The sequence below is a fragment of the Cottoperca gobio genome, chromosome 14 (assembly GCF_900634415.1).
Source record: "Cottoperca gobio chromosome 14, fCotGob3.1, whole genome shotgun sequence".
NCBI classification, from domain to species: domain Eukaryota; kingdom Metazoa; phylum Chordata; class Actinopteri; order Perciformes; family Bovichtidae; genus Cottoperca; species Cottoperca gobio.
The window spans coordinates 12,745,913-12,761,673 of NC_041368.1; the positions used below are offsets into that span (position 1 = coordinate 12,745,913).

The following is a 15,761-nucleotide window of genomic DNA, read 5'->3' on the forward strand; positions in this document are numbered from 1 at the left end:
TACACAATGATTTACATGCTGGTCAAATCAAGATTAAACGTTCAAAGTTGAGAAACACACAAGTCAAACCCTCTAATTACACATGTGGATATGCCCGTAATGTATTTGTTTGTTATTTAGTTGGATAAATCACAGATTGGGCTTTTTAAAGAAGCAACTTCTACAAGCTAAACGTTTATCTGTTCACAGAAACAGTTGCATTTTATGCCATTTGCTTCAGCTAAAGATTAAGAAACAAGAAATGTTCTGTTGGCAGGCAGCAACATTGCATGTTGTAAGTAACACTACTTAAAATACTAGAGAAGTAACACACACCACTGGTTGTAGTGAGGTGTTGATCACCGGAAGTAGAAAAAAGTGTTGCACATTCTCGCATCATCTGCATTTTGCTTTTATTCAGCAGAAATGCATATTTGAAGTGTGTGACACTTTTTCAACATTACTGTCAAAACTGAACAAAAACATTTGAAACCTTATTTAATATTTTTTTCTTTAGTCTATATAACCTATACAATTACATATCTACCAAACAACTGCAATCATTTCCCACATATGTTGTAGGGGAATCGTTTTGCAACAGAACTGAAACATTGTCATCTGAACGATGCATGTACACATTGCATAGTTCCAAAAAGGACGTATGTTTAATCTTTTGGTTCAAAGGGAGATGTTAACTTGGTGGAACCCACATGGTGGTGCTATAGGACAGCTTGGTTTTCTTGCTTACATCCCTGAAAAATTGATGTGAATGTGCAGCATGTCACTCAAGCCCACTGAGACAAATGTGTAATTTGTGATATTGGGCTGTATAAATACATTTGAATTTGAAAAATGTAGGTTTAGGTATCTACAATTTATTACACACTAGTCAGATATTATACCTGAGTTTCTCTTGTATTCAGTTGCTATCTGCAGAAGTCTAGACCTGTTGGGAGTATACTTCAGAAGACATGAGGAGTGAATGCAGCTGATCCATTTTTCAAATATCTTTTAGTTTTTTTGTGACATATTTTCATACCTTCATGTGAAACTTTATGCTGAGTAAACACTTTCTTATATTGTATTCCTGACATCCTTAAACTTTGTAGGTCATATTGATCTTTTTCCCCAAGTCTATAGTGTTCCTCATCATACCTCTTTTCTGAGCGTCAAGGTGGGAAATATAGACAAGAAAATAAGTGTTAAGTGTAAGTATATAGTATATATCACAATGTGCTACTGCATCCCTTGTTATTGCACATCTGTTTGCAGCCAGTGCAAGGTTTCAACTCACCACACCAAATATACAGTTGCTCTACGATGTTTTCACTTCCATTACTCAATGTCGCTTGATGTAGTGCTGCTATTCAAAATGCATATTAAATATAGCTAATTCATACTAACTGAATTTCAGATTTACATATTTTTATACTTGAAATTACATAGAATGAACAAAAACAAAATGTTTTTCTCATGGTATGTTAAGATTCAATTGAGTACACAATTCTGACAACGCTCGGTTATACATGACAAATTCATTGTCATGTATAACCAGAAACGATGTCTCCCACACTGCGGAGGAGGGAAAGCATTTCAATGTGTGGGAGAAAAAGCAACATCACTTGTATTATACAGCTCAGATACACAAGTCTCCATCTATAATTGATCAAAGCCATGAGTCATGACTTCTTTTGGAAAAAATTGAAGCAGACATACCCCCCCTGCACCCCACACACACACACACACACACACACACACCATTCTTAATAGACATTCTAATATGTTATTATAGCGATTTGAAGTATGGAATATTGGGTTCAGACATGATGAACCACGTAGACAGGAAACGTAAAATAAAGTCTAGTCTCGACAAACTGACAACATGTCACCGAAAACTATAAAATAGTATAAAACACCTTCATGTTACGGTGACACCGCCATGTGTTTTCCTGTCTTATGTGGATCAAGTCGAAGGAACTTTTGCGCCCTTTGGTGTTTTCCTAAAGGGCTCTGGAGAATAGGTATCCACATGAAATACAGTCAAAGAAGCAGTTGAAACAGAGCTGGGAAATTTATTTTTTTGTTTAAAAGTGCCTTTACCATGAGGTATACAATTTTGATGAGACAAAACAAGTGAAGGTTTGGTGTAGAAGACATTTTGGTTGTATGGAGTTACACACACTGAGTTTCAGAATCTCAATTTCATGGCACAATCTAATAACAAAAAAACAAACAGACAATGAATCCAGAAATAATGTTTTACATGTTAAAAATCCTGTCATTTAAAAAGGGAGGATTTCATTCACAGTTGTGGTCCTATTTTGCATTTGCTCACATTCTAACAATCGCAAAGATGTGTGGCACCAAAACTACCCCATGACCCTCGAAAACCTGAAGCACAAATGCCTAAAACAGCCAAACAAAAACATCCCTGGTGAGGTTCTAAGCCTTTCGACATATTGCTTGTTATTCGGATGCATTTGTGGGAAAAAAATCTCTGACAATTAACAAAAGTAAACCCATACACACCTGGGACATCGCTAACTCGTGCCGTGTAAGGAGTGATATTGCACTGCTTTTTAACAAACATAAAAAGGTATTACACTGGTGCCAGACATCTGTCAGTACACCCAAGATACAGGCACCCACTGTGGGGTGGAGGTGGCATGCTCCATGGCCTCCTCCACACCTTTCACGCTTTCATCCACGTCGTTGTTGACAAGAACCACATCAAAGAAGTGTCTATATGTGGCCAAAATGGCGTCCGACTCTTTCTGGATCATCAGCAGGTTTTCCGTCTAGGAGGCAAGACACAGAGGATAAGCAGTTGCAGGCTGATTGACTGTGGCGTTTTAAAAGTACTCGAGTGTATTCAGAAAAGATTTAGCACCTGGGCAGCTGTGTTGGTCGGAGCGATGAACACCACGAGAGGTGCAAAGTCAGCAGTCCGCAAGACTTTCAAGGTCTGCGTTGAATTGTTAAAGAAATGAAAAGAAGAATTTCGTTAGATTGATACAACCCTTGTGCCTCACTAGGGACATTTTTAGTAATAAACTGTGTAGCCAAAATACAGACACTCAGACCCTTAAGGACAACAATGTCACCAATTGAATCGCACATTTTTATCCTGCAGCCATTACAGCATAAAATCATGTATTCCATTATATTAGGCTTTTAATCTAGAGCCCTGACTTCAAAATCATATATTGTTTATGTTGCTCATGTTTAACAAATACATGACGTTTTCCTGGTTTCCTGCAAATAAATAAATGCATTTAAATCAATGTTGTTGCTAATCATTGACATATCCCAGACTGCGAACATAATTTAATTAGTAATATACAGAAAATAATATGAATATATGCTTTAGGCAGTTTCTTATGAATTTATATTATAAGAAACATATACTTCAAATGTTCCACTCCCTGTTAACCTGCCAACAGCCACTCTGGGCTGCTACTCGGTTTGTGTAGATCAATGTCTCCATTTGAAATACCTTCAAAAAGCTCAAAGAGGCATAAAAAGCCACCTGTTGATTTTAGGTAATGTTAAAATAAAAGTACAATTTCCCTCAATAACCATTATTCCTTTCATGTCTTCAGAACGACCTGTGAACGCTAACCTGCGGTTCTATATCCAGCAAAGAGATTTGGCCTTGCTCGTGGATCTTCTGGATGGTTTCAATTTTGGTACCGAACATATTTCCCTGGAAGCTGCCGTACTCCAGAAGCTCATTTCCAGAGATGCACTTGGTCATGGCTTCATTGGAGATGAAATAATATTCCTGTCCATCCTCCTCCTCCTTACGTTGGGGTCTGGTGGTGTCTGTGGAGAAGGATTAAGGACTTAGCCAAAAGGACGATTGAGCAAACTTGGCTGATCTATTGAAAGGAAAAAAAACAAAAAGTCTACTTACGTGGTGCAGGGTAGGAAAACTTCTCGGGGTATTTAGTCAATAGTGCATTTTTGATATGGCTCCTTCCTACGCCAGGTGCACCTAAAAACAGCAGAATTGTTTATTCTCCAAAAACAGTTCAATCTGAGATTTGACATTTTGTTTTTCAAAATGTGTAATATGTTGAGAACATGTGTGTAAGTACAGATGAGGAGAAAATGTCTTAAAGAATTAGATACCACAATAAATAGTGCATCTGAGCTTACCAATAAGCACCAGTGTTTTCCTTTTGAAAGCAGGGAGCCGAACAACCTCCTCATAAGAAATCACATCCAGCTGGTCAAAAACTGCAACAAAAGGGATTTAGGTTTCGCTTCAGACAAACCCAAACTATAGTGCAAGTTAGCAACAAAAAGAAATCAAACATGATTCCAGTGACACACTCACTCGAGCTGTGTTTAGCCAGGTACTTGTCTTTGCACTTCTTTTTCTTTCCGAATGGGCTGCAGGACTGACTGCCCTCTCTGGCCTTGCTTTTACTTGCCACCCTCCTGCAGCGGGAAAAGAGATTTCATTTAGGATTGGAGAATATTTTTGCAAAGTTCAATGCTGATGCTGCACACAACATGGCAGTAATTCTAACATACAGTACCACTCAAAACTTTTGACCGGTACTGTATATATTTGAAATAAAATAATATTGAAAAGTAAACACTTAGACAGGCCGCACCACCACCGTCCAAAGTAATCATTGACAAATGTAATCATAACCATATATGAACTTGACATTATTATTACTACTGGTTTTAGTAATAGGGTGTACTGCATATATGCGTGTGGTTGCCATACCCCAGCAGAAGCAGCTGCCCGATTCTGCACAGCAGACTATAGGCCAGGTAGTTTTTTTCTTTAAATATTAGGACTTTATTTTCAGTGAATCACGTTTGTTCATCTTTATCTCGTAATATTACCACTTTCTTTCTCAAAATATTACAACTTCTCAGAGAACACAGCTATGTGGGACATGTTTTGAATGTGCAGAACGTTTTAAACATGAGCAGAAATATTGCTGAAAAAAACATGAGCTATTACAGTCCAGGGGTTTATAAACATATTAGAACGAATTAATGTATCATTGATGTGAATAGGTGGTGCTGAATTGTGTGTTTTCTTTTACATAAATAAAGAAATTTCCACCATAAATCAGTGCATAACAACTCATCAGAATGCAGAACTTAAGTGTTTGATGCTCAAATATTCCTAGGGGAGGACTACCCACAACCCCCTGCCTAATATGTGCCCCAACCGGCCACCCCCCCGGATGAAATTAAACCTCCGCCCTTGGCACATAATATTATGTAAATCTTGTATGTAAATGTCAAGGTAAGTGTGTCTTCATCCTGCAGGATTCTTCGTCAGATAGTATGACAGAGCTGTTTACCATTCCTGTAGCTCTGGGGAGGGGATGAGTCCAGCAAAGTCAGCAACGCTGCTCTCCACTCTGCCCTGCCACCAGTTGGGATCCTGCTTGTTGATAATCTGAATGATGTCACCAGTTTGAAACTTCAGACCTGCCTCTTTGCATGGGATGAGGTCATCTTTGGCCGGGTCATAGTCAAACTGGGCCCTCATGTACATCTGTAGATGAAGAGTGACGTTAACGCAAAGACAAGTACCGCTTTCTGTTTACAGCAGAGCTACCAACAACAAGAACACGGGGCACACTGCATTTGTTTCCAAACAAACTTCCCAACAGAGACATTGATAACATATGTTATGTCTGTTGATATTCACATGAACAGATCGATCGCATCAAGTCTACTGTCCAAAGCAAGAAACAACCGTAAAAAATCCCAAAGAACTAGAAACCCCGATCTCAGACTCTTTTGTCGTGCAGTTTCCACAGTTACCATTACTCTGGTTGTTCCCATACCTGAGGACATCTGCAGGAAGCTATTTTGTTGAGTTGCATATTAGCTAAATGCACTCAGTGCAGTGAATATCTAGGGCTTTTATTGTTATTGTTTATTTACGGTGGAAGCGAGGTTTATAGGGAACCAATTTAAACACAGATGGCTTCTAAGTAAGTGAGTAAACTCATGCAAAGCTTGAGATGAAATATTCGACATTTTGTTCTTCTTCAATCTTTAAGCCATAAAGAAGTGTCGAGCAAATGTTCAAAAATATCAACCTCAGCTCTACAGTGATTGCTCAATGTGTATTTCTCTATTTACCAATGCATCAATAGCTGTTAACGGCTTGCTGACAGCGAGCAAAATCCACCTATATTGTTGTAATGAGAGCTTAACATTATAAATCAGCAAATGTACCTGCACATGCATCTGAATTCTCAAGAATAAATATTAATATTAGGACTTTCAAACATACATTTAGATTCTGCAAATGTTAATTGGGAAATTCCCCCTCACACAGAATTTACACGTTCGTGACATGATCTTGGACAGCTCAATTCTTATTGTAAATACAAACCATTTTCTCGCAGGTCCAACAGGCGTGAGGTCTAAGTCAACAAATCATCAATTCTCATCCTGCAGCCGAGATGCAGAAAACATGTAAGAGAGTAAACTGAAGATGCATCTTTTCCCCCAATTGAGCAGCTGCATACAGCTCGTTCTTACTCTGAATTAGAATACTAACTCTCGCTGGGATTTGTAATATTCATTTTTAAGAGAGATCAGTTTATGTACAAATCTTTTGCCTAAACTGTCAAAGATCACAGCAGGAACACGTGTACATTCTCTGCAGGGTAAAGAATCACTATTGTTAGTAGAGTTCAGGAACATTTGTAGTTTCCCCAAAGTTACTCCAGTGGCAGCTGTACACAGACAACATTAGTACTATGATGTACTAAGAGTGGGGATACTAGAGTGGTCTGGGTCACCAAAAATGATGCTTTTTTGAGACTTAAAGAATGAAAAGCGTCTTAACTACGCCTACAGATACTGGACTATAAGCTTTTAAAGTAGACTGCCATCACTGACCACAGCAAAGTCGGAACCTAATGCAGTGAACATCACTGAATGCAGTGTATTTCTTCTTTGTAGTCATTCAATTCAAGCATTTTCAATTCTTACACATTGCCACAACCTATAGTTATATGTTGTTGAATCGAGCCGTGAGCCATCGTTAATGCAAAGGAAGCATACGAATGGCGGCCGGAGAGAATGTGATGTGGCCAGTCGATGGCAGGATGAAACGCACTACCAAAGTGGTTGAAAACAAAGTAGCAAAGCTAATGTGAGAGATGTTCTTTGAATTTAAACTCAGTTTTATAGTCACCTGGGTTGTTCATTGACTAACAGAAGATTCACCTAACAAAGAACAAAATCTTTTTAAAAGAGTAAGTTGTAGAGGGAAAGAAATGCAATCAAGTTCATCTGTGTAGATTACAATGCACCACTAGAAGTTACCATTGGCTCTGAGTGTAGAGATCATTTGGTTTACTCATGCAAATGTAAAAGGAGTGCGGAGAGAACAAAAATTAAAACGCAGAATTCACCACAATACCACGGCTGAGAGCATATTGTGCCGGCTGTTTTATTACCTCACAGGCTCGGGATCGGCTCTGCACGTTGGGAACGATCTTCATTGTGACTACTCCGTTGGTTTCTTTCTGCGTGTAAAGATGACACAGTTTTACACATGTCTAGTTGTATAAGTACAATACTTTCATAAAGATTTGCATTGTCGTTAAGTGTCGAAGTTAGAAAAGGTATCAACGTACTAGGATCTTTTGGAGCTGATCCACAGTTTGGTTTGTCACACTTTTCCCGTTGATTTCTGCTATTTCGTCCCCTTCGTGTAAGGACCCTGGAGAGAGAGAAGACACGAATAAAGTGAGGTAAGTCCAAATATGCTCTTCTGTGTTCCAGCTCAGTGTTTGTGTAGGAATGAGTCCTACAGCCTGGAAATAGAGTAACTTATAGTTACCTCGTCCCAAAGTCAATGGGTTTTTGGTAAAATGCCTGAAATAAGGTCTGTGGTTAACACAAGCATAAGAGAGTCAAACATCTCAAAGCCTACCAGCATCATGTAAAACAAAAGAATTAAGTATGTCATAAGTTAGAAATATTTTAACATGAAAAGCAATAAACACTGCAGCAGCACCAACATGTCTCCAATCTTTATTATTCAATGCTTTTCTTTTCTACATCAGTTTTAGACTCTACCGATGCTAATACTAAGATAGATTTGCTGTGACAGGGATAGACTATTCACCTTTTGGGAAGATAACTTTCTTTCAAACTCTCTCACACACACACACACACACACACACACACACACACACACACACACACACACACACACACACACACACACACACACACACACGTGATCTATTTACCTTGTCTGTGAATCATACCCCCGTGCAATATTCTGGCCACAGTGCACCTTTGTTTGTTGTTCAGCTTCAGAGTGACACCCTGCAGACAAAGACCACAGTCAACAAGGACGCATCAGCAACACAAATATACGCGTGTGTGTGTGCGTGTGTGTGTGTGTGTGTGTGTGTGTGTGTGTGTGTGTGTGTGTGTGTGTGTGTGTGTGTGTGTGTGTGTGTGGAGGCAGAGAGTGTACCATTGGCTCTGAAGGATTCTTTTCAAATTCCACTTCTCTCATCCTGGTCAGTTCTGTGCCATTCATGTGTCCAGCGCTACCGTTGGTGTAAACCTCCGCTCCCTTATTCTCATAGGTTTGCATAGCGGCCTGTTAAAACAAAAAAAGATAGAATATTTGTTTAATGTTTGTCAAATGAAATGGTAACTCCTTTGCTCAAAATTAAAAGAAAAACATAGTTCAAACCTTCCTTTATGACACTGGTGTTTCCCATAACTGTATGTGTGCCAACAGCCCTGTTTCATTTGCAGTTTCAACATATGTTCGAGGTTGAAAATTAACCCGGTGTTATAACCCCTCATTAGCCACGCCCTGTGATCTGGTCCACCTGGTCCATGTGGTCATGGATACCACCAGTCTGATCAGGTGATCGCATCTAAGAGTAGCATGCGTGTAAAGAAGCTTAATTCTTCTTGGACAATGTTACAAATGATAGTGTTTGAATTCTTATTCAAAGTTTGGTGTAGAAATCTAAGACTGACTTCATACTGTGATTTTACTCTTAAATGTACCCAAATACGAGTCCAAAGCAGGAAATCCCTATCCCCAGAAAATGTCCATGCTATTCTATAGTGAGCAACAAAGATGGCCTCTTGTCCAGATCACCGTCACAGAAGACATCCACATATTTATAAAGCTTTATGAGAAAGAGCTCCTCTGACGAATTAAGACAATGCAATAACTAAGGAATAACATTTAATGTATAAGATAATGATCCCTGGGGAGTAACCTGGCATTCTGTGGATGTAGCACTCGTGTATAACATAGAACAATGAATGCACAATATCAAGAAGTATATGAATTGGTCACTAAACTGGCGTCAGAGACACGACTTCCTGCATCAGCACAAATTTTCTGCCTGGAAATGACACATCAGCACTGCTTCAGCAAAAAAAATAAAACAGTAACCGGCTATCTTTCAGCCCTACAATAAACCAATAAATATCATTATCGTCTTCCCCTTCCTCCTCGCCTATAACCTCAGCCCTAGAATACTGTAACAGCAGTATAGTGTGTTACACAGGCAGGAATCTTTACTGAATGTATATTTCTCAACATGCTTTTTCTTTGTAACATTATTATATTTACTATAACATATACATACCTACAAATTGTTTAGTAATCAATGTTTGACTGAATGCAGGACATGAAAGCCAAGCAGTTGTTTTTCTGTGCAACATGATAGTTATTTACCAGGCTCGTGCCAAGAGGGAGTATTTGGGTGGAGTCCCATGGCCGATAAAATTACATCCTCTGAGGAAAGGAATATTTACAGCAATCTGGCTGCAGACACAATCACCACATGTAAATATATCCTGAAACAATGTACACAGATTGTTCTGTTTATTTCTGTGCTCCAAAAGGTGTCTCACTTGTTTTTTCTATAACAAAACTCTATGTTCAGTTTAGAGTTGCTCTAAAGACAATGGGAAAGTCTTTTTGTGGAACCACATATTTGTGATCTTATGACGTAAATAAACTATTACTAAAAAGTACCATAAATTGTATAGTATAATGACATTTATAGTTTTTTCCCCAATATAAAGAAACTATTTTAATTATTATTATTATTATTATTATTATTGTATGGCATAACTGTTAAATATGAAGCACATTTCCGCCAGTAAAAGACAATTTAGCCTATCGATGGAAAATACAAATAAAACACACCCTGTAAGTCATTATGAGGAAAAACTTGGTATCTTAACATAAGGGCAAACTGTCTTAGAATAATACTGAGTCACTTTGAGAAAGTTTCTCATTGTTTTGCGATGCTAATCCATCTTTCTTTTTCATTTTTCATCACATTGGCTTCCATAGATAAACCTATATCCACAAATATTGGATAGTTTTGCTGACTAAGCCTAAAACTTAAAGCTTTAGCACAAAACAACAGAGCCTATCTGAAAAGAAGTAACATATTGCTCACATAGAGAAGACAATAGAGGATTGTATGCTAAAATATTCACATGATTAGATTTAAATGGGCACTGAAAGGTATTTTTTATTAAATGCGTCTCTTCCGAATTTTTACAATGAGCTCCATCAGCTCCATCACTCACACTATCAGAGTATAAAGAGATACATGATTGGAAAGGTATTCATCTGCTTTGTCACAATGTGCTGTCCAAAAAGCAAATAAGTATTTATCTCTTGAAGGAACACAATGGGAGATCAATATTTGACCTATAGGGTTTGTTTGAATAGATTACACAGAAATAGCTGAGAAGGCGGTTGAAAGCCAGTCCTGAACGAAAACACGCAGTCAGGTGAGACGTAGAATGGGATGGAGGACTGAGGACTGGCTTGTGTCAACTTGTTTGGCTCTTAAAATTACAGCAAAAAGTGTGGCTAAAATATCAAGTTGTGTAGTTGTCCTTGTGTTGAAATGCATGAATGTGTATGTAAGTGAAGTGTAAGGCAGAACAACACTGCTGAGCTGGAACATGTAAAGAACAGTAAAGGCCGCCTCACTTTACTTATTTTCATTATCAAGGTCAAGTTAAAAACTCTATCATCCAGCAGGGGTAGCGACTCCACTGGTTGCAAAAAGAAATCAGATTACATAGAAGTCTATGAGAAAATGACCCCACTTCTCACTTGATTTATTACCTCAGTAAACATTTTAAACATGAGTTTATGGTCTTAAACGCTAGTTTCAAGTCTTCTTCAATACAGCGTTATGTTCTTTTTGTAAATTAAGGTCCCATTTAGGACTGAAAGAGAAGATAAAGTAGGGTATGCTTTAGGGCTTGGCTACCTTGTGATCGACAGGTCGCTGCCACAATGTTTTCTAGTCATACTTTAATCCTTTCACAGTGAATTTCTAGTTCATGAAAGTTAATTGTGGCATTTCAGTCGCCTAAAATGTCTTGATCAGCGTTCAGTTATACTTAGCTCCACCCTCTCGTGTCACTTTAGTTGGGTGTGCGAGAGTGATCTTTAATGTATTCTACATGATGGTACAAGTTACCTTGGTCATCTGTAAACTTGTATCGCTTTATTTGTCTTCTTGGAAAGAGGACCAGAATGGAAATAAGTTATTTTTATCCTTGACATTTTCAAAGGATAGATATTCGTCACAGGAAATGAAACGTTGAAATGTTATTTTTTCATCAAAATAAATGATAATCAGATGTCATGTAAAATACACACTGTGAGATTAGGAACCATGTGACCCAACTTAAAGACACTGATTTCACAAACTGGCAATGAGCAGACGAACACGTTGGCAAGATTGTAACTCAAGGCTATTGAACTGCAAACTGCTGATGTAGAGAAAGGAGTTTCCTCCCTTCACCCTTTCCCTCAGTGGCTCAGTGCTGACACTTCAAATTCTGAGAAGAGGTTTAGGACAAAGAGTTCCCTCTGAAGGACTGGCTGCCAAGTCTAGGCCTGGAGGTCATCAAGGGTTGAAGTTTCCAAATCATGAAAACGGTTTGTGGTCACACATATCAGGTTTTGCCTAGCTTAAACGCAAAGTCAATGATTTCATAACATAATCCGGCCTCAACTTGAAAACAAGTGTATGTCTAAAATACCAACCTGGTACAATATGATGTAGTAAACAACATGCCTCGCCTCAGCTCAGCTGACAGTTGACACTAAATCAGTAGCAGCAGCACTTGTAGCTGAAGGCAAAGTTACACAGCAGCACTAATATAAACATTTACTTTGTTACCCATCCATCTATCTATCTTCTTTAATATTGCATAACATTGTATCCTGATCACATCTAGATATAGCTACGTTTCCCCAATTCGTCATATGATTCCCATGTAGTTTTGGGGCGATTGCAGAAGTGAAATTGCCAATGTAACGTCTACTGGGATAAAACTATGGCTGACTGAGCAATAATGAGCAATGCAGTGGTTTCTGACCTGCTGATTTGAGAAGAATGATCTACATACTGTAGCACTTTGGTAAAAGATCAACGCATCCACTCGCTGTGTTATGATTAAAACACGACTGCGTCTATTTTTAGGGATCTTGTCAAGAAACAAACAACGATCAAGTGCCCCATATCTGTTTCCCGGAAGCAAATATCAAGATCTAGGGGTATGAAAATAAAAAAGGTAAAAACAATACCCTACCTTGTCAGACTTTGGTTTATTTTGAAGCAGCTGCTCCAGGTACAGGTCGGAGAGGGCTGTCCGGACGCTGTTCACCGACTCCAGTATGACAGCGGGTTCGTTTTTATTGGATTTTAACGTCATCGTTCCGTTAGCTAGAAAAGAACACCCTGTGAACCCGACGTGCCCCCACTCAAGGTCCGCAAAGGGGCTGGCCACAAGACGTTACGAGAGAGGAGCGTCTTGATAAGGAGCCCTGACAGTGTGATAAGTCACTCTATGAGATAAAAGTCCAAGGTTTTGTTCAGCAGCAGCTGAGGTGCCTGAGATATGTGCTGCTGAGAGGACACCGCTGACAAAGCAAGTAAACATGCAACTGACTGCTGCTCAGAGGGGCAGGCTTATGGTGGCTTCAGGTGCACCCTGTAAACTCCAAAATCCCACTACTCGAGTTGTTCACGTTGCCATGCATGATTAGGTAATGCATGTCAATTTGTCGTTTTCGTCTTAGACGACTAAGATCCCTTTAGTCGATTATTATTGTTTTTAAATGCGAAATAACTTGTTTTATAAGTAATATATGAAGTACATATTTGGTAAACACAATATTTAAAGTAGTGCTTTTGCATGATTGTGGAAAAACTCAGTTCTTCAGATCTGTAGATTAAATCAACTAATTGATTATTCGGAAAACAATGATTTCGAAGATGGGTGTGGTCTGAGCAAAGGTGCAAGAGGTAGGGGGGGAGGAAGTGGGAAAGAGGAATATGCCCCCCCCAATTTACCCTGGCCCGACTTGGCATCCCAGCTGGTGTGATCCCATCTCAAGATGATCTCTAGTTGTGCTTGTTTTTAGCTTTATGTATATTTATGTGTATGTAGGCCTACATTAGGAACAACAAAACTGGAGTCAAATTCCTTGAATGTGTACACACTTACTTGGCTATTAAAACCGATTCAGATGTTCTTAATTGGAGATGCCTTCATTTCTGTGTCTTGATTTCCCATTTAATACTTTATATTTATATATACAGTACGTAAGACAGTTAACTGTAGTCTTATAAACATTAGAAGCAAACGTATACATTGCAGTTTGGTTTCCTTGCTCTGTTATAGTCTTTTTATTATTATTTTTACTGCTATTTCAAATTTTACAATTTTTATTTTAAAATCTGCTCCAACTAACTTAACTTTTAATTTATCTGATTTACATACATGGGTGGGAGTCGACAGTGAATAATAGTAGCATACAATAATTATAGATAACGTCACATTCTGATCTAACTTCTCAGTTTGTTGATACCCAATTCAAACATTCAAATTTCCGACAGTACATGAATGTGGCATTACCGCAGCGTGCTCAGCAGGGCTGCACTATCAGGCTAAAAGGAAGCAAAAATAACGGAGTCATCCCAACAGCTGGATTGCAGAGATGCCCATTATAAAACAAAGCGCCAGGCTGCCGTTCGTATGTCTGGGTGCTCTTAACTATCACTAACGGGAGAGCAATCCGATCACGTGATTTATTTATACACGAGTGAGTCGGGTAGACACCCTTGAACTAAATGGCAAAGGCAGTCTCTATAATATCAGCTCTGGGGCCCATAACATACAGTATTGTGTCTTCCCATGTATGTTTACTAATATCTACAAATGCAAAATAAAAAAAACATTCATGCACTTTGACGATAAGGCCTGAAGGGTTGGGTCATATTACTTTGAAATGTAATCAGTTACTGAATAGAAATGAGTGCGTGTCAATTTTTGTAATATGAAACGTAATCTATTGTTTTACAAAAAAAAGGTAATCTCACTTGAATACCTTTGGATTACTTTTGGATTACTTCAATATCAAACATTGAATATATTGCACTTTATTTAAAAATAATGGACGCAGCCACAACATTGTTTAGTTTCATAAATATTATTATCATTTTAAGTTTTACAAATGTTATTATCCTTTCAAAACAGTACTGGCACAAACTTAAGGTGTAGGCCTACTGTGTATTCCACAACATGTGGGATGTTGTTTTTGTTGCTGTTGTTTTTTAATCAAAGGCCACATGGAGCACTTACTGCAGAAGTATGTCTACCATTTTCAATGTAAATAAAAAGGAATAAAAACTCCATTATCCATATATCATCTTTAAAAACAAGAACAAACACTAGTAAAGTCACCATTAACAAACCTGGCAACCTAAGAGGAAAACGTTTCATCTTTTTTTTTAATTGCCATATTTTAAAGACAAAATCAAAAATGTAATCAACTCATCCTTGACAATGTAACTTTAATCTGATTACACATTCTTTCTAAAGTAATGTTATCATAGTTACTTCTTTATTGTAATCTGATTGCACAATCCTGACTACATGTAATCCGCTACTGCCCAACCTTGGTGTTAGTAGATACGTATTTAAATAAAAAAAATATATTTTTTATATACCCCAGTGTGCAGTAGGGCCATGGTTATTCTGCACAGAGAGCTGAGCCCCTGCTCTTCATTGTGAAGCACACCCAAACAGACTGGCTAAGTGGGAAGAAGGGAAGAGTTTTTCAGTTAGGTGATGAGAGTGATAAGCAGCCAATTTCCGGAATGCACTCCAGAGGGAGCCAACATGCAGGTTTGTATCACCGATAACATGGCCGTGCCTGCTACCGTGCCTAACTCCTCATGAATATGCTTTGCAATCTTTTAGTTTCACTCCTGCCTCTCATTCAAATAGCCTTCAGGTTGTCATAGTAGAAAAGGCCTTTCATGCTGCAGGGTGAGCAGTACACGCTACGTCTGTCACAGTCTCACCTCATTCACCCTCTAACTACTCGCTTTTATCAGTGTCATGTTGTATTCCTTACGTGTCTAGTCATGTCACATCCAGTTACTTGCCTTCTTCCCACTTATTCCCCACCTCTCATGAGACACTAAATGACTGCAAAGAGACACAAAATGACCACAAACAGACAGAAAACCTCAGAGAGATGCGTAACAAGACGCAAAATTACCACAAAAGAGACACAAACAACAACAAAGACAGGCTAAACAACTATAAAGTCTTTCTGTCTTGCTGCTAGGAGAGGTGGTAGAGTATTTTGCGTGTCTGTGCTCAGGCCCCATTGTCTCATAATCCCATAAACCTATGTGTTAAGTCTCTTGTCAGAGGGTGGCATTGTAGGTGGC

At 38.6% G+C, this 15,761-nt stretch overlaps 1 protein-coding gene across 1 annotated transcript; it reads right to left on the reverse strand.

Annotated features, from left to right (window-relative positions):
• Positions 1 to 2,028: 2,028 nt before the first annotated feature.
• mpp1 (MAGUK p55 scaffold protein 1) lies at positions 2,029 to 12,966 on the reverse strand. Its single transcript, XM_029448253.1, has 12 exons — positions 12,607 to 12,966; positions 8,474 to 8,602; positions 8,241 to 8,319; positions 7,620 to 7,705; positions 7,440 to 7,508; positions 5,316 to 5,512; positions 4,322 to 4,425; positions 4,141 to 4,221; positions 3,896 to 3,976; positions 3,602 to 3,804; positions 2,870 to 2,944; positions 2,029 to 2,777 (listed from the first exon to the last, which is right to left on the reverse strand). Exons 1-12 carry the CDS (start codon positions 12,727 to 12,729, stop codon positions 2,601 to 2,603), a joined length of 1,404 nt encoding a protein of 467 aa, XP_029304113.1. The 5' UTR covers positions 12,730 to 12,966; the 3' UTR covers positions 2,029 to 2,600.
• Positions 12,967 to 15,761: the final 2,795 nt, after the last annotated feature.